The following is a 21,579-nucleotide window of genomic DNA, read 5'->3' as shown; positions in this document are numbered from 1 at the left end:
TCTGGACTACAGGCAGGCCAGTCTAGTACCCGCACTCTTACACTACAAAGCCACGCTGTTATAACAGCGGCAGATCATGAAGGAACTGTCAGCATTGGAGGCAGACCAATCACCAACCTCCGTTTTGCAGATGATATCGATGGGCTAGCTGGAGAAGAAAGAGAACTTGCCAGTCTAGTTGAAAGGCTTGATACCACCTCCCGAGCCTATGGAATGTAAATCCATGCTGAAAAAAACAAAATGATGACCAACAACAACAATGACATCTGCTCAGACATCAAAGTCAATGGACAGTGACAGAGGCAGATAATTACATATATCCATATTTGTGTGTTACTTCTTTACTTTTATAGTCATATTACAAATAGCTAATATTCCATATTGTACTCTTTTCCTTTTCTCATCATTTTATGAAAGTGTGCTTACATTGTGGGGCCACCTGGAGCTAGGAGGCAGAGAGGAGGAATCCTCCCTGCTTCCCTTCTCAGGCCGACTCTAGATAAGAGACACAATAGGGCATGTGTTAAGGTGAGAGAGATGAGGGCGGGGGGAGATATTGAAGAGGAGAGTGTTTTCCGTCTGGTTTTTCAGACCATCTTAGCTGCGCGATTGAATGTTCTATGCTGGACAGGTCTCATTCTATTTCCAAGGCTTTGGAAATAAATTACAAAATACCTATTCTGTCTCTGGTGGTCCTTCTTACTCAGCTTATGTGTCATCAAAAGAACTTGGGATTGACCAGCAACTTAAATTCCCTGGGAGGTCCATCTGGTCCAAACGCAACAACAGGCACTGGACACGGTGTCGAGCTTCAAGTACCTCGGTGCAATCGTGTCCGACGAAGGATCCAAACGGAAAGTCCTTGCCAGAAGTGCGCAAACAACTGCTGCCCTGGCAAAACTCAAGCCCATATGGAAAGACACAAACATCAGTCTGGCATCAAAGGTGAGATTACAGCGCTCACTTGTAATGTCGATCTTCCTTTACGCCTGTGAAACATGGACCCTTACGCTCTGCTGAGAATTCAGAACATGGAGATGAGATGCTACAGAAGACTCATGGGTATCTCCTACACCCAACACGTCACAAACCAAGAAGTCCGGCAAAAGATCAGCCAAGCCATCCGCCCACACGATGACCTGCTCACCACGGTCATAAAGCGGAAACTGAGGTGGTACGGACACATCACCAGATCCTCAGGCCTTGCAAAAACCATCCTGCAAGACACTGTACAAGGTGGCAGGAGACGAGGGAGACAAAAGAAAAGATGGGAAGATAACATCGGAGAATGGACTCACCTGAAACTCACTGAGGCAATGAGAGCTGCTGAGGACAGAGAGGGATAGAGAGAGCTGGTCAACAGATCGTCTGGGGTTATGGGATAGGTTAGGTTGAGGTAAAAATGGCAGTAAAACTCCATGTCACAATATTACAACAGACTATTGTATCGTGACTCAAGTACCGTGATACATAGTTTATCGTCAAGTCCTTGCCAATACTTCGTCTAGGGCTGGACAATTATGGCAAAACATAATAATAACGATTATTTTGAGGGATTTTGGAATCACGATAAATAACTAAATTATTTATTAATTTGAAAATGTAAAAACAGTACCACCAAAACTCAATTTTAAATATAATCTAAAAGAACAACCAGATATACATTAGTAACAAATAAATACCACATAAAATAAAAATCAGAGTAAAAATAAATTAAAATGACTATAGCAATATGAAAAACAAATCAAATTCAGGTTTTCTGCTTGAATTTTTCTGAATTCCGTTTCTTGAATATTCGTGTCACACCCTCGTGAAAGTTGTCTTTTCGAATTTGGGGCTTTGTTTAATTTCAGGCACATTTTTAACATAAACTATCTGTTATTAAAACATATCATCCCATACCACCACCAAAGGAATTCAATACAACATTTTTAGAAAAACAAGAAGATAAGAACTAGAAATAAATACAAATATTTAAAAAGGCTCAGATGTTTGTAACTTAGACTTATTTTTATTGCAATTCAAATTTGAACTTTACAGTACAACAAAAACACTACCAGCTAGCTTATTTTACCACTAGTGTTTGAACACAGCATACATTTTTTATTTTCTTATTCTTTATGACCTCCAATCCTCTGCACGTTGATGTAGACATGTGGTCCAGTCTTCTCTTCACATCTCTTACTCTTCCCCAACATCTCTTCTTTCACATCATTATTTTCTTTACACAAGCGCTTGTTTTGCTCTTCCACTTTCTTCATTTGACTTTTGCATTCTTACATCTCCTCTGATGGGTGGAGAGGAAGGAGTCACAGCCCGTGTACCTCTTGCTTGGTATACTTGCTCGGTATAAACTATTTGCTTGCCGAACAGAATTGCTATTGCGACATCCAGTGGACACAATTAGAACAGCAGTTTCTTCCATAAAAAAATGCAGCTGAATTTTACACTTCGCAAACTCATCTCGCGGGCCAGATTGAACCTGTTATGCCCAAATGTCGAGGGAGGTGGGGGTTGGGTTGTGGGTGTTGGGGTTTAATTGTTCTAATGTCTCTGATTTGCAAATCAATCAGTCTGAGGAGTAAAAGTTGGCACTTTTTTATGCAAACAGTTACCAAGCATCACTTATGCGTCAATGTCAGTTTTGATACATCTCAACTTTGCAGTGAAAAAGGGTGTAGTGCAAGTTTTTGAGCGTGCACAAACTTGACACATGAGGCCCCAGGTCCCTGGACTGAAGAAGGAGTAACCAAGCACTTGAAGCATCAGCTATTTTAATGTTCAGGAAGGTTTCAGAGACAGAGATAAGATTGGATAAGATTATGCTCCAAATAATCCCAGTTTGTATGAATACTTCAGATATTTGTGAAAGAAGCAGTGAGGAGGTCCTGGGTAGGGTGGATGTCGCCACATATGAGCAACATACCACAAACTAAACAGCTAAATGGTTATTTTACCTTGTGTGTTCTTATGTGTTTTGCTGTGTCTGTATTACGTGGGAACCTTTTACAGCCCACTGAACAACTAAATGTTTTTTCTCAAGCATGTTTTCTCATGTGGTGAGTCAATTTTCTCTTAACAGAAAAGCTTTTGCCACAAACTGAACAACTAAATGGTTTTTCACCTGTATGTGTTCTCATGTGTTCAATCAAAGTGCTCTTACCAGAACAGCTTTTGCCACAAAATGAACAACTAAATGGTTTTTCTCCTGTGTGTGTTCTCATGTGTACAGTCAAAATGCTATTTCGACAAAAGCTTTCGCCACAAACTGAACACTTATATGGTTTTTCACCTGTGTGTATTCTCATGTGTTTAGTCATATAGCTATTTCGAGAAAAGCTTTTGCCACAAACTGAACAATTAAATGGTTTTTCACCTGTGTGTGTTCTCATGTGTTTAGTCAAATAGCTATTTCGAGAAAAGCTTTCGCCACAAACTGAACAATTACATGATTTTTCTCCTGTGTGTGTTCTCATGTGTTTAGTCAAATAGCTATTTCGAGAAAAGCTTTTGCCACAAATTGAACAATTACATGTTTTTTCACCTGTGTGTGTTATCATGTGTTGAATCAAAGAGCTATTTCGAGAAAAGCTGTTGCCACAAACTGAACACTTAAATGTTTTTTCTCCTGTGTGTGTTCTCATGTGTTGAGTCAAATGGCTATTTCGAGAAAAGCATTTGCCACAAACTGAACAATTAAATGGTTTTTCACCTGTGTGTATTCTCATGTGTTTAGTCATATAGCTATTTCGAGAAAAGCTTTTGCCACAAACTGAACAATTAAATGGTTTTTCACCTGTGTGTGTTCTCATGTGTTGAGTCAAATGGCTATTTTTAGTAAAACTTTTCTCGTCTTCAGCCTCACTATCTGATAGTGGAGCTAAGAGGTTGTCTACTTTTGGTTTCTCTTCATCATCTTCAGTCTTCACAAAGATAACATTCAGTGGAAACTTGGTGTAATCAGCTTCCTCTCGTCCTAGAAGACACTCTCCCTCCTGAGTGATGCAGAGTTCCTCCTCTTCCTTTTTAATGCAGGGTGGTTGTGGAGTCTCCTGCTTCAAAGTGGAGCTCCCCCATGACTGAGGGGAAACTTCTTCTGGATTACCGATCAGCTGCTGGACGTCTGACACAAAGACACAAACAACAAAAACACACTTTATTCTATGTACTGTATGTGTGTGTAGTGTTTTATGGCCATTCATTTAGTGCCTTGCCAGAATGATGGATCAATGTTTACATGACTTGTCATGGACTAAAACAACTTCAACTAGAATCACAGAAAGTAGAAAACATTTGCTGCGATGGACATTAGGATACTACAAACTAACAGTGGGGAAAAAGTCAATATTGAAATACATCGCAAAACTAAAAAAGATAATATCTACTTCAAAAAAGTCTCCAGTTAAAAAGAGGAGGACTTTTTTTTAGATACCTAATGCAATAAATTTGATCCACTTTCTGTACAATTGTCATGATCATTTTATTTACTTTGTTTTTGACATGGTTTGTCCAAAAAAGTATTACTGGCATTGAGTGTACTTATATACATTTATTTTAAGTAGTTTTTTTATTTTTTCAATGACTTTGTAAAAATCACAGTAAAACTCCATGTCACAATATTACAACAGACTATTGTATCGTAAGTAAGTACCGTGATACATAGTTTATCATGAAGTCCTTGCCAATACCTCGTCTAGAGCTGGACAATTATGGCAAAACATAATAATCACAATTATTTTTGAGTGATTTTGGAATTACGATAAATAACACCATTATTTATTCATTTGTAAACGTAAAAACAGTACCACCAAAACTCAATTGTAAATATAATCTAAAAGAACAACCAGATATACATTAGTAACAAATGAATAACACATAAACTAACAATCATAGTAACAATAAATTTAAATGATTATAGCAATATTTTTTTAGTTTTTTTCCAGCCCTTGATTAGCAGTCTATTTTCTCTCTTTGTAGTGTTTGATGGACGCTACGTCACTACATGGGTCGAAAAAAAAGCTAAGCTACAGGAATACCTACGAGTTAAACAAAAAAAAAGCCAGGCTAACGCCACGCTACTGGGAACTGTAGTTAAGCTACGTAGCGTCGCTACTTGTTGTGCACTACTGCCCATCACTGATTCTAACTCGTAAATAAACGCTAGCAAAAGTCAGCTAACAATGCAGGTAATGGGGACACACTCTATTTCGCCTATAAAAAATATCCAAAAGCTTCCAATAACTTTTTATATACACGCTGTAAGTATATATGTACTGTAATAACAGGCACAATCATAATAACATGTAATATTTACGTATTTTCATCATTTTAAGCAAACGGCGGCACATTATTTTCACAGACGCATCACAACGTTCGCTATTTCCTCCAACAACACCAACAATTATTACTAATAAAGGCAGACTTCATGAGTGCCATTAAAGAGTACTTTGGGACAAATTATGACCCAGAACCTTATATTTTTGAGCCTGAATATAAAGAGGAAGAGCTACAAGTTTTAGAAGCTGAGTTGTTCTGAGGGTTTGCATATTTGTGTAATTGTCCCTTTAGTCCTGCAGATAGGAGATCATTTCTGCTAAGGGATTAATTATTATTATTATTTATTTCTATTTCATATGTGTTGTTTGGGAAGCTAAAATGTTGTCCTGTAAGTTGTTTTAACCGTTGCGATGTTTGCGGTTGCTATGGTTACGGGCAGTTCGGTTTCCGCCGGCATATAAAAGGAGTGAAAGTGTTTAGAGAGATCCGGCGTCAACAAGCAACGTAGCGTCGTTAACACTGCCCTTGGAGAAGTAACTACTGTAAGCTTCCTACTTCAAAGTGTTAGAAGTGACAGTTGATAAACGTGCACTAGTTCAAAGTTTAAGGACGTTTGGGCGCTTCACGTTGCCAGTAGCTGTGACGTGTATGCTAACCGCTAGTAAGCGAACCGCAGCTCGCACGTGCTCACCCCCTGGGAGGTGAGGGGAGCAGTGAGCTGCAGCGGTGGCCGCGCCCGGGAATCATTTTTGGTGATTTAACCCCCAATTCCAACCCTTGATGCTGAGTGCGTTGGTACTTTAACTTAACGTGTGTTTTGTTTGCTGCACTGCGAGGGATGTGGACAGCGTGAGTTTGGAGTGTTCACGGACTAGTCGACAGAGAGGTGACCCAAGAAGAGGCTGGTTCTCCTCCCGCTCCAGACTGGGCTCGTGAGGCGAGCTAAAGAAAGCACGGCCGAGTTTCTCTTCTCTACAATAGAATAGAATAGAATGGACATTATTGTCATTATATTTGCATATAACGAGATTACAACGGGAGGAGTCCCCCCTCTCCAACGCCCCCTTTGTATCCAGCAGTTTCAACTCACCCCACCCCACCCCTACGTGCACCACCCATTCAGCAGGACCGCAACGGACAATCTTCTGGCCCAGTCAAGGGACCCAGGTTGGACTGTGTGTGTGTTGTGTAATTGCTTTAGTGTGGGAGGTTCTATTGGGGAGGCAGTGTGTGAGTGGGCATGAGTGTAATTTATGTGTTTATTATTGTCTGCTTATTGTATATTTATGTGGTATATAGTCAGTTGTTCAACTATATAAGTCGTCTCCTCTCACTCTCCCTTAGACTAAATTTATTTGGTAAATAGTGAATAATTCGAGCATCCCCCTAGGTAACATACAGTCCTTTACAGGCTCCCGTACAACCACCAAAATTCAATTTTAAATATAATATAAAAGAACAACCAAATATACATTAAAGGGGAACATTATCACCAGACCTATGTAAGCGTCAATATATACCTTGATGTTGCAGAAAAAAGACCATATATTTTTTTAACCGATTTCCGAACTCTAAATGGGTGAATTTTGGCGAATTAAACGCCTTTCTATTATTCGCTCTCAGAGCGATGACGTCACAACGTGACGTCACATCGGGAAGCAATCCGCCATTTTCTCACTTTCGTCGGTGTGTTGTCGGAGGGTGTAACAACACGAACAGGGACGGATTCAAGTTGCACCAGTGGCCCAAAGATGCGAAAGTGGCAAGAAATTGGACGAAATGTGTTCAAAATACGAGGGTGTGGGGAAAGCCGACGAAATGGTCAGTCGTTTGTTCCGCACACTTTACCGACGAAAGCTATGCTACGACAGAGATGGCAAGAATGTGTGGATATCCTGCGACACTCAAAGCAGATGCTGACATCAACTCCAAAACTGGACAGATCAGCTTTCAGGAAAAGAGAGTGGATGAGGGTATGTCTACAGAATATATTAATTGATGAAAACTCTATTCATTACTCGCGGTTTTACGTCAATTATTATACATAAACTGTGTTTACCAATACTTTAGCTTAAAAACATTTATTTTTTTCAATCATTCGAGTACATTCGGGTAGTCTTGTGTAATGCAGTATTTTGTGTCTATTTAGGTATGGTTAACCTGAGTGCTGAAATCGTGGAAAAATATATGTTCTTAGCGCGCCTGAAATGGGCTGTCTGCACTCTCAAAGTGCATGTTGTTGCCAAATGTATTTCATATGCTGTAAACCTAGTACATAGTTGTTAGTAATTATCTTATCAGACAGTGTTAAGTCACTGAAATCCGAGTCTGAATCTGAGCTAATGTCGCTATACCTTGCTGTTTGTTTGTATTGGCATCACTGTGTGACGTCACAGGAAAATGGACGGGTGTATATAACGATGGTTAAAATCAGGCACTTTGAAGCTTTTTTTAGGGATATTGCGTGACGGGTAAAATTTTGAAAAAAACTTCGAAAAATAAAATAAGCCACTGGGAACTGATTTTTAATGGTTTTAACCCTTCTGAAATTGTGATAATGTTCCCCTTTAATAACAAATAAATAACACGTAAAATAACAATCATAGTAACAATAAATTAAAATGACTATAGCAATATGAAAAACAAATCAAATTCAAGTTTTCTGTTTACATTTTTCTGAATTCCGTTTCTTACCTCTCACACTTATTTTACCACAGTAGAGTGTTTGCTTTTTGTGTCATAATTTTTTTTTTTTTTTAAATCAATCAATCAATCAACCAATCAATCAAAGCGGAAAGTGTGAGTTTTGAGAAAACTTGAGGCTGTAAAAAAAAGAAAGCCTCTCAAGTTGCGACGGCTTTCCTGTTTGTACATTGATCTTACATCGTGATGCCGTTCACAACAACACAAGAAGTGTTTTGTGGTGTTTGGATTGTTCTTGCTAGCTTTAGCTTCATAGTTTAGTCGCTGTTTCAAGTGGCCGTCTCCACATTGTATATTTCAGGACAGATTGGTTGAGTGTTTCGGGGATGAACGAGGGGTACCGGACACATTATTGTCCCAAACAAATGTTGCTTTTCCTCACAATGACAACATTTCCCTCACATTTATGTCAATTTCCATGAAATTCTGCGTTTACCAGCAGATTCTGTTTTAGTGGCCAATTCCGAAGTTACGTTAAAGCGAAAATCATGTGGTCTTATTTTTTTGTTGCGTTCAGTGATTACTGATTAGACATACTAGCACTGGGTCAAATAAAAAGTAGCACATTCTAGTAGACATGGTCTTTTTTCCAATCATACGCTCACTCATCCCTTTAAAGGGGAACATTATCACAATTTCAGAAGGGTTAAAACCATTAAAAATCAGTTCCCAGTGGCTTATTTTATTTTTTGAAGTTTTTTTAAAAATTTTACCCATCACGCAATATCCCTAAAAAAAGCTTCAAAGTGTCTGATTTTAACCATCGTTATATACACCCGTCCATTTTCTGTGACGTCACATAGTGATGCCAACACAAACAAACATGGCGCATAGAACAGCAAGCTCTAGCGACATTAGCTCGAATTCAGACTCGGATTTCAGCGGCTTAAGCGATGCAACAGATTACGCATGTATTGAAACGGATGGTTGTAGTGTGGAGGCAGGTAGCGAAAACGAAATTGAAGCAGAAACTGAAGGTTTTGAGCCATATCGGTTTGAACCGTATGCAAGCGAAACCGACGAAAACGACACGACAGCCAGCGACACGGGAGAAAGCGAGGACGAATTCGGCGATCGCCTTCTAACCAACGATTGGTATGTGTTTGTTTGGCATTAAAGGAAACTAACAACTATGAACTAGGTTTACAGCATATGAAATACATTTGGCAACTACATGCACTTTGAGAGTGCAGACAGCCCAGTTTTCATCAATTAATATATTCTGTAGACATACCCTCATCCGCACTCTATTCCCGGGGGTCTGGCAGCAGATTTCTCTGACTTTATCGTTGGAAATGCATCTGCTTTGAGTGTCGCAGGATATCCACACATTCTTGCCATCTCTGTCGTAGCATAGCTTTCGTCGGTAAAGTGTGCGGAACAAACGTCCAATTTCTTGCCACTTTTGCATCTTTGGGCCACTGGTGCAACTTGAATCCGTCCCTGTTCGTGTTGTTACACCCTCCGACAACACACCGACGAGGCATGATGTCTCCAAGGTACGGAAAACAGTCGAAAAAATGGAAAATAACAGAGCTGATTTGACTCAGCGTTTGTAATGTGTTTGAGAAAATGGCGGATTGCTTCCCGATGTGACGTCACGTTGTGACGTCATCGCTCCGAGAGCGAATACTAGAAAGGCGTTTTTAATTCGCCAAAATTCACCCATTTAGAGTTCGGAAATCGGTTAAAAAAATATGGTCTTTTTTTCTGCAACATCAAGGTATATATTGACGCTTACATAGGTCTGGTGATAATGTTCCCCTTTAACCCTGGTGACTTTCACTCAATCTTCATGTTTTTTTGCCAGAAAAATCAGTTTATCCACATTGTCTGCAGAGAGAGCAGACCTGCTTGCAGTTACAATGTCAACAGCTGTGAAAAATACCCTTTCACACGGAGCTCGCAGGTATGGCGAGGTAGTGCCTGGCTAACTTGGCAGTAAGAGGATATATGGGCTCATTGTTCTTCCACCATAGACGTGGGTCAAAATCTAGTTTTAAATGCAATATGGTCTTAAATCTGCTGCTACAAAAACACCAACGGCATTTGTTATTGCTTTAGCCCGGCCTGACTCGCCGAGGAGAGGCTGCTTGAATGCAGTGTTTGCACGACGCTCATATTTATCCTCGTTGAAGCGAAGCGAAGAGAACAATGTCGGGAAACCGCTTTCGTTTAGTCCACCTCTCGTCCTCCATTGTTGTATGGTACCGCGCAGCCAAAATGTTCCCAAACGGGAGATCTTAACGAGGCAGGAGGGTCTTCCAGCTCTGGCTTTTACATGTTGTCCTAGCCCGGTCGCTGCTAGCATGCCATGTGCTGTGCCTCGGTGTGCATTGTTTACACAACGTGCGGTACGCTACTTAATATGTCCGTGTGGAAACTTCGTTCGGTACACCTCCGAACCGAACCGAAACCCACGTACCAAAACGGTTCAATACAAATGCACGTACTGTTACACCCTTACTATGTCGACATTAAGCCGGATAATCCCTTAAACCAGGGGTCGGCAACCTTTACCAGTCAAAGAGCCATTTTGACCAGTTTCACAAATTAAAGAAAACAATGGGAGCCACAAAAATCTTTTGAAATTTAAAATGAAATAACACTGCATACAACATTTTTTTTTTTTGCTTTGTGCTATGTATAATGAAAATTGATTGTTAGTGTGGCCCGCGGGTTTTATATGAATGGCACTTGACGGCGTCATTCTTGTCAACCCTCCTGAATTTTCAGGCACACTACGTAGTTCAGGGCAACTGTTCTCTCGAGCGTGCCGTGATGGTACAGCATTTAGCGCCCACTACTACCAGCGTACCGGCCCAGCCACAAGTTGTATGGAGCTTCTGCTTGCTCACTTAAGTGACAGCAAGGAATACTTGGTCAACAACCACACAGGTTACACTGACGGTGGTGGTATGAAAACTTTAACAATCTTGTGAACCCACACCAAACAAGAATGACAAACACATTTCGGGAGAACATCTGCACCGAAACACAACATAAACACAACAGAACAAATACCCAGAATCCCATGCAGCCCTAACTCTTCCGGGCTACATTATACGCCCCCGCTACCAAACCCCGCTCACCTCAACCGACGCACAGAGGGGGTGAATTGATGTGTGAGGGAGCAGGGTTGGGGTGGGGGCGGGGTTTGGTGGTAGCAGGGGTGTATAATGTAGCCCGGAAGAGTCAGGGCTGCATGGGATTCTGGGTATTTGTTCTGTTGTGTTTATGTTGTGTTAAGGTGCAGATGTTCTCCCGAAATGTGTTTGTCATTCTTGTTTGGTGTGGGTTCACAGTGTGGCGCATATTAGTAAGATTGTTAAAGGTAGAAAAGCGCTATACAAGTACAACCCATTTAAGGTGCAGATGTTCTCCCGAAATGTGTTTGTCATTCTTGTTTGGTTTTGGTTCAAAGTGTGGCGCATTATTAGTAAGAGTGTTAAAGTTGTTTTATATGGCCACCGTCAGTGTAACCTGTGTGGCTGTTGACCAAGTATGCCTTGCTGTCACTTACGTGTGAAAGCAAAAGATGCATTCACCAAGAGGCTGAGCTGACACGCTGTTTATACGGATTGTAAAGGGCGTTAAATGCTGTACCATCATGGCACGCCCTTATTATTGTTGTAAGGGTGAAAATCGGAGAATATTAATCCCGGGAGTTTTCTGCGAGAGGCACTGAAATTCGGAAGTCTCCCGGGAAATTTGGGGGGGTCGGCAAGTATTCAGCTGAGCCGCATCAGAGTGATCAAAGAGCCGCATGCGGCTCCGGAGCCGCGGGATGCCGACCCCTGCCTTAAACGAACATTATTTAGCCTAAGCATCGTGTCAGCCACACTAAACCATCGTTTAAGGTCCCCCTCCTTGGATAATTTTTTACACGGGTAAGTGCGCCGTGTATTTCTTGAATCTCCGGCTCCTAGCTTTGTATGGACTCATTGATCGTTTACAAACTGAGTTCGGAGAGGAAGTGAAAGACCACGCCACAGCCAGCTTCATAACAACCTGTTTCCACTCGGAGCTAACCACTGGAAAGATGGAGGCGAATCATGCTGTGTTTCTCCTTCTTCTACATGTACAGACACTTGTGGAAATCACACATGGATACCTTAAGAGAAAGCGATTGCAGCTATTTGGGATACAACACTTCTCAGACGGCAAGAGATCATTCGAATGTCCGGGTCAGCTGTGATTCTACTTAGCAAAAAAATGTGTCCATTTGTCGAAGGAGAGACAACGAGAATGCGGGCTCCCGTGGATGTGATAAAAAAGGTAGCGTGAGCTTTGTATTAGCTGGCCATTGAGGGAAGACTACGGAAAACGGTGAATGCTTTTGGACTGGCAAAGCAGACTGTATCAGTTATTGTCCGCCATGTATGTCGCGGACTCAACGTCGAGGTCCAGAGTATATAAAGTCACCAAAAACTAATGGACAATGAAGGTGAAGGCAGAAGAGTGTCCTGACCAGATATCTAGATCCCTAGATTGATTGATGTAAAATGTTCTTTCATGTGTTTATTAAGGTTTGATTAATTCATGATGGCTCAGGTGTGATTCACTACAATAAGGCCCCACAGCACACTGGATTCCAGTTCATTGAAATACCACAACACTGGATATTGTTCAGATAAGTTACATTTAAGAACTTGCACACAAAGCAACGCTGGAGATGGCTATGGCGTGCGCATTTCCCGCGCATGCGTACTAGGTCGCGTTGTGCCGGCGGACGGAGGTGGTCTTAAACGACTATTGTGTGTGTGTGGACAAGGATAAAGTTAGGTGGGATATATCCTGGATAACCTTAGTTAGTGTAGAAGGGGCCTTAGAGATAGTGGCTGTTATGTCCTCCATGTTTAACTTAGCTTAGTAATAATGCTCGCTAAAAATTGTATTAGTGGCATTTTCCAAACATCGGAAAGACGAACTCTTCTGTTTTGATTAAAAAATTCAGACATCGACCAAACAACTGTAGGCTAGTCTTCAAAACACGCTACTAACGAGTCGTTGCTCGCGACTTGAACACGTCCATTCTTTTCTGTTACTTGACGACACGACGAACTGTACAGAGACTTTGTTAAATGTGACTAAATACTCACCTTACCTAACAGAGTTGTTGTTTAGCTTTTAGTTTCTAAATTTGACTTTTGCATTCTTTCATCTCCTCTGATGTGAACTCCACTGCCTTCTTCAAGCTAACAATCATGGCGGCTCTTTCTTTACATTCTTCAACAAGGTCGGCTCATTTCCACTTTAAGGGCTTGAAATTCAAATAGCTTTCATGTGACAAAACTTCAAGTCACTCACCTTCATCTTTCGTCTTTATCTCCGTTGGTGATTTGCTGGAAGTTGATTCTCTTTCATGTTCTCTTTTAGCGGACGTCGCCATCTTAGCATAGCAGTAGTCGTCCATCTTCTATCACGTCTTCAATCTTCACTTCAGATATCGCTCCAAACTCAATGCACGTTTCGTGGCTTTGGAAAATACCAATTGAGATATTTGTTGCTATATTTGCTGTGAATCATATGACTTTAAGATCGTGAATTCGAACATTCTCCGAACAACCATAGCATGCGGTCTTTGTCTTTCTGCTTCGCTTCAAGTACATTTGCGCATGCGCTAGAAGTCACCAACTTCCGTTTCCTACTCCACAACAGTTGTTTTTCCAAAATAAAGGCATTTAAATCTTGTTTTAAAGGCCTACTGAAACCCACTACTACCGACCACGCAGTGTGATAGTTTATATATCAATGAAGAAATCTTAACATTGAAACACATGCCAATACGTCCGGGTTAACTTATAAAGTGCAATTTTGAATTTCCCGGGAAACTTCCGCTTGTAAACGTCTAGGTATGATGACGTTTGCGCGTGACGTCGATGGTTGAACCGGAAGTATTGGGACACATTGTATCACAACACAAACAGCTCTGTTTTCATCGCAAAATTTCACAGTATTCTGGACATCTGTGTTCATGAATCTTTTGTAATTTGTTTAATGAACAATGAAGACTGCAAAGAAGAAAGCTGTAGGCGGGATCATGTATTAGCGGCGGCTGCAGCAACACAACCAGGAGGACTTTGAGTTGGCTAGCAGACGCGCTATCCGACGCTAGCCGCCGACCGCATCGATGATCGGGTGAAGTCCTTCGTCGCTCCGTCGATCGCTGGAACGCAGGTGAGCTTCGGTGTTGATGAGCAGATGAGGGCTGGCTGGCGTAAGTGGAGAGCTAATGTTTTTAGCATAGCTCTGTGAGGTCCCGTAGCTAAGTTAGCTTCAATGGCGTCGTTAGCAACAGCATTGTTAAGCTTCGCCAGGCTGGAAAGCATTAACCGTGTAGTTACAGGTCCATGGTTTAATAGTATTGTTGATTTTCTGTCTATCCTTCCAGTCAGGGGTTTATTTCTTTTGTTTCTATCTGCAGTTAAGCCCGATGCTATCACGTTAGCTCCGTAGCTAAAGTGCTTCACCGATGTATTGTCGTGGAGATAAAAGTCACTGTGAATGTCCATTTCGCGTTCTCGACTCTCATTTTCAAGAGGATATAGTATCCGAGGTGGTTTAAAATACAAATCCGTGATCCACAATAGAAAAAGGAGAGAGTGTGGAATCCAATGAGCCCTTGTACCTAAGTTACGGTCAGAGCGAAAAAAGATACGTCCTGCACTGCACTCTTGTCCTTCACTCTCACGTTCCTCATCCACGAATCTTTCATCCTGGCTCAAATAAATGGGGTAATCGTCGCTTTCTCGGTCCCAATCGCTCTCGCTGCTGGTGTAAACAATGGGGAAATGTGAGGAGACTTTCAACTTGTGACGTCACGCTACTTCCGGTACAGGCAAGGCTTTTTTTTATCAGCGACCAAAAGTTGCGAACTTTATCCTCGTTGTTCTATACTAAATCCTTTCAGCAAAAATATGGCAATATCGCGAAATGATCAAGTATGACACATAGAATGGATCTGCTATCCCTGTTTAAATAAACAAAATTCATTTCAGTAGGCCTTTAAAGCAATGGTTTGCAAAAGTATTTAACCTGAAATACTCGACAACTACTCTAGGAAAATAAAATATATATATATATACAAGCACAGGGCAGATGGCTGTTGTCCAAACCAGAAAAAGGGCATACATCGAAGATAAAAATCCTACATTTTAAACACTACAAAAAACACATAAATATTTGTCAACCCACTTAGTTGTTTTACTTAAAAACCTTTAGAAAGTCAAATGATTACTCTGAATAAAGAAGAAAAGCACTAAGAGTGTAGATCTCCACCAGGACCAATCCTATTGTTCACGTGCTACTAAATTGTGTGCCATCTCATGTGTATCGTGTGCTGGTATGACAATAAACTTCCATGAATCCTGTAAAACACCAGACAGTTAGTAATATGGTTTCACATAAAAATGTTGGTGAAACTGCTCATTTCTACCTAGCGATAGGTGGCTCTAACTGTAGTGCTCCTACTCAGTGGCCTAGTGGTTAGAGTGTCCGCCCTGAGATCGGTAGGTTGTGAGTTCAAATCCCGGCCGAGTCATACCAAAGACTATAAAAATGGGACCCATTACCTCCCTGCTTGGCACTCAGCATCAAGGGTTGGAATTGGGGGTTAAATCACCAAAATGATTCCCGGGCGCGGCCACCGCTGCTGCCCACTGCTCCCCTCACCTCCCAGGGGGTGATCAAGGGTGATAGGTCAAATGCAGAGAATAATCTCGCCACACCTAGTGTGTGTGTGACAATCATTGGTACTTTAACTTTAATCACTCACCAGCAGAAAGCCCTCATCACACTGCTAATCAATAACTACCATCTTAGGCACTTAACATCACTAATAGCCAGTTAACAGCTATAATGCTAAATGTCAACAATCTTAAATGCAAACATGAAAACAAAACACAATAACGTCTTTCCCCATTACAAACATCTTAACCCAAACCAGCGGTGTAAGGAAGGGATAGTAGTTCTTGTAGTTGTTGGGACACGATGGACAGATTCCGGTCAGAGAATCCTTGAATCATCTTTATTGCTGAAAAGTAGATGTAAATGTGTGTGTTTGTGTGTGGTGTTTAGTCGTCAACGCACACAAGGCTGGCTGCCACCATTGATCGAAAATGGGCTATTCTGACAAAGACCTGCTTAATAGGGGAAATGACGTCACATATTGACCTATCAACTTAAAGGCACAGGAACATTACAGAACTGGTTAACGGCACACAATAGGCTTTCGTACAAGGGGAGTCAAACTCATTTTAGCCCAGGGGCCGCATGGAGGAAAATCTATTTACACGTGGGCCGGACGGGTAAAATCCATCCATCTATCCATTTTCTACCGCTTGTTCCTTTTGGGATCGCAGGGAAGGCGGAGTACACCCTGGACAAGTTGCCAACTCATCAAAAATATGACCACGACAACTTCAGATAGTTTTCTTTATTTTACTTTGGCCCAAAATAGAACAAGCACATTCTGAAAATGTACATATCACAAATAATCGTCTTGACAAAACACTTCAAGTTAGTTAAACTTTTATAGGAAAAAAATGGTGCATTTTCAGAAAGAGCTTGAAGAACACAATGAATTTAGATTTAATCTCAGTGTTTCTACAAAGCAATTAAACTAAGTCAGAACCCATCTAGGGTTGAACAAAAAACTAAATAAAGCATGAATAAAAACTATTCTAAGTATCAACTACCTCATTTGTCATTTCCACATATTAATCCTGTGCTAACTCAACAAGCCATACAAACTGAGGTAGAAACTATTCAAGAGTGTTGAGTTACTTCCTGTCTTCTAGACATAATGTGTATTGATAGAAAAATAAAAGCTGTGCAATGTGTGAACAATTTCAACAAAGCACAAATAAAAAGTTCAAAGACTGACAGTATTGCAGTAAATCACACACTGTTCACTTTCTTTACATTTGCACAGAAGACAATCATTTTCACAGAACTATATCAGTGTGCAGTGTCTCATGCTGCATTTAAGTGGGGTTACTGATTGCTTATTTTACTCCTGTTGGGTTGAGGGGGAGGAGTCGTGTACCTCTTGCTTGGTATACTTGCTCGCCCCGGTTTAAACTATTTGCTTGCCTAACAGAATTACTATTGTGACATCCAGTGGACACATTTAGAACAGCAGTTTCTTTCATTAAAAAATGCAGCTGAATTTTACACTTCGCAAACTCATCTCGCGGGCCAGATTGAACCTGTTATGCCCGAATGTCGAGGGAGGTGGGGGTTGGGTTGTGGGTGTTGTGGGTTGATTGTTCATATGTCTCTGATTTGCACATCAATCAGTCTGATGAGTAAAAGTTGGCAGTTTGTTATGCAAACAGTTACCCAGCATCACTTATGCGTCAACGTCAGTTTTGATACATCTCAACTCTGCAGTGAAAAAGGGCATAGTGCAGGTTTTTGAGCGTACACAAACTTGACACATGAGGCCCCAGGTCCCTGGACTGAAGAAGGAGTAACCAAGCACTTGAAGCATCATCTATCTTACTGTTCAGGAAGGTTTCAGATACAGAGAAGACATGGGGCCATGAGTAGATAAGATTATGCTCCAAATAATCCAAGTTTGTATGAATACCTCAGATATTTGTGAAAGAAGCAGTGAGGAGGTCCTGGGTAGGGTGGATGTCACCACATATGAGCAACATACCACAAACTAAACAGCTATTTGGTTATTTTCCCTTGTGTGTTCTCATGTGTTTTACTGCGTCTGCATTATGTGGGAACCTTTTACAGCACACTGAACAACTAAATGGTTTTTCACCTGTGTGTGTTCTCATGTGTTCAGTCAAATGGCTCTTAATAGAAAAGTTTTCATCACAAATTGAACAGTTAAATGGTTTTTCACCTGTGTGTCTTCTCATGTGTTCAGTCAAAGAGCTATTTCGAGAAAAGATTTTGCCACAAACTGAACAGTTACATGTTTTTTCACCTGTGTGTGTTCTCATGTGTAGAGTCAAACGGCAATTTTGAGAAAAGCTTTTGCCACAAACTAAACATTTAAATGGTTTCTCACCTGTGTGTGTTTTCATGTGTTGAGTTAAACGGCAATTTCGATAAAAACTTTTGCCACAAACCGAACAAATAAATGGCTTTTCACCTGTGTGTGTTCTCATGTGTTGTGTAAAATTGCAATTGAGAGAAAAGCGTTTCCCACAAACTGAACAATTAAATGTTTTTTCACCTGTGTGTGTTCTCATGTGTTGAGTCAAACGGCAATTTAGAGAAAAGCTTTTGCCACAAACTAAACATTTAAATGGTTTCTCAACTGTGTGTGTTCTCATGTGTTGAGTCAAACTGCTATTTTGAGAAAAACTTTTACCACAAACTGAACAATTAAATGTTTTTTCACATATGTGTGTTCTCATGTGTTGAGTCAAACGGCTATTAAGAGCAAAGCTTTTGCCACAAACTAAACATTCAAATGGTTTTTCACCTGTGTGTGATTTTATGTGTGCAGTCAAACTGCAATTTTGAGAAAAGTTTTTTCCACAAACTGAACAATTAAATGGTTTTTCACCTGTGTGTGTTCTCATGTGTTGAGTCAAACGGCAATTTAGAGAAAAGCTTTTGCCACAAACTAAACATTTAAATGGTTTCTCACCTGTGTGTGTTCTAATGTGTTGAGTCAAACTGCTATTTTGAGAAAAGCTTTTACCACAAACTGAACAATTAAATCGTTTTTCACGTATGTGTGTTCTCATGTGTTGAGTCAAACGGCTATTTAGAGCAAAACTTTTGCCGCAAACTAAGCATTCAAATGGTTTTTCACCTGTGTGTGTTTTCATGTGTGCAGTCAAAGTGCAATTTTGAGAAAAGCTTTTTCCACAAACTGAACAATTAAATGGTTTTTCACCTGTGTGTGTTCTCATGTGTTGAGTCAAATGGCTCTTTTTAGTAAAACTTTTAGCACAAACTGAGCAGCTCAAACATGTTTTACCTCTCTTTTTTGTAGAGCATTCAGAGTGTTTGTTGTCAGTGTGAGTCCTCATATCACCTTCACAGTCTTTATCGCTGCTCAAAGGTTCTTCAACCTCATCTTCAGCCTCACTATCTGATAGTGGAGCTAAGAGGTTGTCTACTTGTGGTTTCTCTTCATCATCTTCAGTCTTCACAGAGAGAATACTCAGTGGAAACTTGGTGTAATCAGCTTCCTCTCGTCCTAGAAGACACTCTCCCTCCTGAGTGATGCAGAGTTCCTCCTCTTCCTTTTTAATGCAGGGTGGTTGTGGAGTCTCCTGCTTCAAAGTGGAGCTCCCCCCTAACTGAGGGGAAACTTCTTCTGGATTACCGATCAGCTGCTGGACGTCTGCAAGACACAAACAACAAAAACACACTTTCTTCTATGTACTGTATGTGTGTGTAGTAGGGTTGAACAGTATACTGCTACTAATAAAGTATAGTGGTACTAATCAATTGAAATCAGTATTATAGCACCTCTGAAAAGTACCGGTACCGTTCTTTCATCTGAATGAAATTGATGCCAAATATTAGCGCAGGTAAAACTGCCCAATTAGCAGTCAACTAATGACTTACAGCATTACTACCTTGAGCACGCCGATCTCGGAAGTTAAGCAGGGTCGGGCCTGGTTAGTACTTGGATGGGAGACCACCTGGGAATACCAGGTGCTGTAAGCTTGAGCGCGGCGACGGTCTGTAGGAACCTGCTGCCACACATTGCGACCACCGAAGACATCAAGAACTCGACTCGGTGAAAGAAACAACGTGAGTATGGCTCCCTGCTCTTCGTGCACCGTTCTCATGGATAGGTCGGCCCTACTAGAGGACCTTGTCCGCCAACTAGAGCAGAGTAATTTTGTAACTTTAGACGCGGCGGACACTAGCGTTAGCTGAAGCGAGCTGACTAGCCCAGTTTGTAGCAGCCCTAAGCGGCCTACAAGCAAAGGTGAACCAGTTGTGACGCATAATAGATTTAGCCTTTTAGCTAGTCCTACACCCCAGGCTACCGGGTACCCTTAGTCATAGGGGTCTCCATCACCCGAAACAAACAGCTTAGCAAACCAGCCATAATTAAGTGTATTCCCAGGGTCAGAGCACCTGACATTAAAGCTAATCTTAGGGAGCTAACTCTCAGCAGTCCTGGTAAACTTGTACGACAGGCCAATTGCACCACTATAGCTACGCAAACATAGTTGTACACGTTGGCTCCAATGACACTAGGATGAGCCAATCAGAGATTAGAAAGAGGAACATAGCTAGGACTTGTAATCTCGCCAGAAAGATGTCTAGGCATTGAGTACTTGTCTCTGGCCTCCTGCCTGCGAGAGGCGATGATGAGAGATATAGCAGATTAGTCTCGCTAAAACAGGAGGGTTAAAACTCATTTGTAAACGCTCACTTTTAAATAGACCCCCCTTTTAGACCAGTTGATCTGCCCTCTCTTTTCTGCTCTGCCCCCCTCTCCTGCGTGGAGAGGTTATTAGGTGACCCCAGATGAGGCACTAGTCGGGACCCGGGGTGGACCACTCATCTGTGCATCAGTTGGGGACGTCTCTGCGCTGCTGACTTGTCTCCATTCAAGATGATCTCCTGCTGGCCCCACTATGGACTGGACTCTCACACTATTAACTAGATCCACTATGGACTGGACTCTCACACTATTAACTAGATCCACTATGGACTGGACTCTCACACTATTAACTAGATCCACTATGGACTGGACTCTCACACTATTAACTAGATCCACTATGGACTGGACTCTCACACTATTAACTAGATCCACTATGGACTGGACTCTCACACTATTAACTAGATCCACTATGGACTGGACTCTCACACTATTAACTAGATCCACTATGGACTGGACTCTCACACTATTAACTAGATCCACTATGGACTGGACTCTCACACTATTAACTAGATCCACTATGGACTGGACTCTCACACTATTAACTAGATCCACTTTACGTCCATTTCATCGGTCTCAAAGGTTTCTCGTTGTTCCCATTGGGTTGAGTTTTTTCTTGCCCTGATGTGGGATTTAAGCCTAGGATGTCGTTGTGGCTTGTGCAGCCCTTTGAGAGATTTGTGATTAAGGAATATAAAAATAAATTTTGATTGATTGAACACTTATATGGTTTTTCATCTGTGTGTGTTCTCATGTGTCACGTCAAATAGGTATTTCAAGAAAAGCTTTCGCCACAAACTGGACAATTAAATGGTTTTTCACCTGTGTGTGTTCTCATGTGTCGAGTCAAACAGCTTTTTTGAGAAAAACTTTTGCCACAAACTGAGCAGCTCGAACATTTTTACCTTCACAGTCTTTATCGCTGCTCAAAGGTTCTTCAACCTTGTCTTCGTCTTGTAGTTTCTCTTCATCATCTTCAGTCTTCACAGAGAGAATACTCAGTGGAAACTTGGTGTAATCAGCTTCCTCTCGTCCTAGAAGACACTCTCCCTCCTGAGTGATGCAGAGTTCCTCCTCTTCCTTTTTAATGCAGGGTGGTTGTGGAGTCTCCTGCTTCAAAGTGGAACTCCCCCCTAACTGAGGGGAAACTTCTTCTGGATTACCGATCAGCTGCTGGACGTCTGCAAGACACACAACAATAAAAACACACTTTC

The 21,579-nt window shown here is 41.3% G+C and overlaps 5 protein-coding genes and 1 pseudogene across 5 annotated transcripts in view; 1 reads left to right on the top strand and 5 right to left on the bottom strand.

The window, feature by feature from the left end:
* LOC133619862 (uncharacterized) overlaps positions 1 to 2,265 on the bottom strand; it is a 498,075-nt gene extending 495,810 nt beyond the window's left edge. The window contains exon 1 of the mRNA XM_072915427.1: positions 2,126 to 2,265. Within this exon, the coding sequence (XP_072771528.1) occupies positions 2,126 to 2,261 (136 nt within the window). The 5' untranslated portion in view covers positions 2,262 to 2,265. The remainder of the gene's footprint in view (positions 1 to 2,125) is intronic.
* LOC140679617 (uncharacterized) overlaps positions 1 to 13,581 on the bottom strand; it is a 49,003-nt gene extending 35,422 nt beyond the window's left edge. The window contains exon 1 of the mRNA XM_072915409.1: positions 13,291 to 13,581. Within this exon, the coding sequence (XP_072771510.1) occupies positions 13,291 to 13,396 (106 nt within the window). The 5' untranslated portion in view covers positions 13,397 to 13,581. The remainder of the gene's footprint in view (positions 1 to 13,290) is intronic.
* The window catches only part of LOC133619319 (uncharacterized), a 455,654-nt gene that overhangs the window by 310,311 nt on the left and 123,764 nt on the right, over positions 1 to 21,579 (bottom strand). The gene's annotated exons all lie outside the window — the stretch shown is intronic.
* On the bottom strand, positions 3,039 to 4,217 carry LOC140679623 (uncharacterized). Its single transcript, XM_072915436.1, has one exon. It carries the CDS (start codon positions 4,200 to 4,202, stop codon positions 3,039 to 3,041), a length of 1,164 nt encoding a protein of 387 aa, XP_072771537.1. The 5' UTR covers positions 4,203 to 4,217.
* On the bottom strand, positions 16,439 to 19,305 carry LOC133619306 (uncharacterized). Its single transcript, XM_061980272.1, has one exon. The coding sequence runs from the start codon at positions 18,987 to 18,989 to the stop codon at positions 17,670 to 17,672; it is 1,320 nt and encodes a 439-aa protein (XP_061836256.1). The 5' UTR covers positions 18,990 to 19,305; the 3' UTR covers positions 16,439 to 17,669.
* LOC133619884 (5S ribosomal RNA) lies at positions 19,528 to 19,635 on the top strand (annotated as a pseudogene).

This window comes from Nerophis lumbriciformis, linkage group LG20 (genome assembly GCF_033978685.3).
Source record: "Nerophis lumbriciformis linkage group LG20, RoL_Nlum_v2.1, whole genome shotgun sequence".
NCBI lineage: Eukaryota > Metazoa > Chordata > Actinopteri > Syngnathiformes > Syngnathidae > Nerophis > Nerophis lumbriciformis.
Note: the sequence above shows the minus strand (reverse complement) of the source record. Positions and strands in the feature narration are given on the sequence as shown.

What these genes read in the sequence shown, in the direction of transcription:
- LOC140679623 (XM_072915436.1), bottom strand. Translation starts at nt 4,202, where the DNA reads ATGAATGGCCATAAAACACTACACACACATACAGTACATAGAATAAAG.
- LOC133619306 (XM_061980272.1), bottom strand. Translation starts at nt 18,989, where the DNA reads ATGAGGACTCACACTGACAACAAACACTCTGAATGCTCTACAAAAAAG.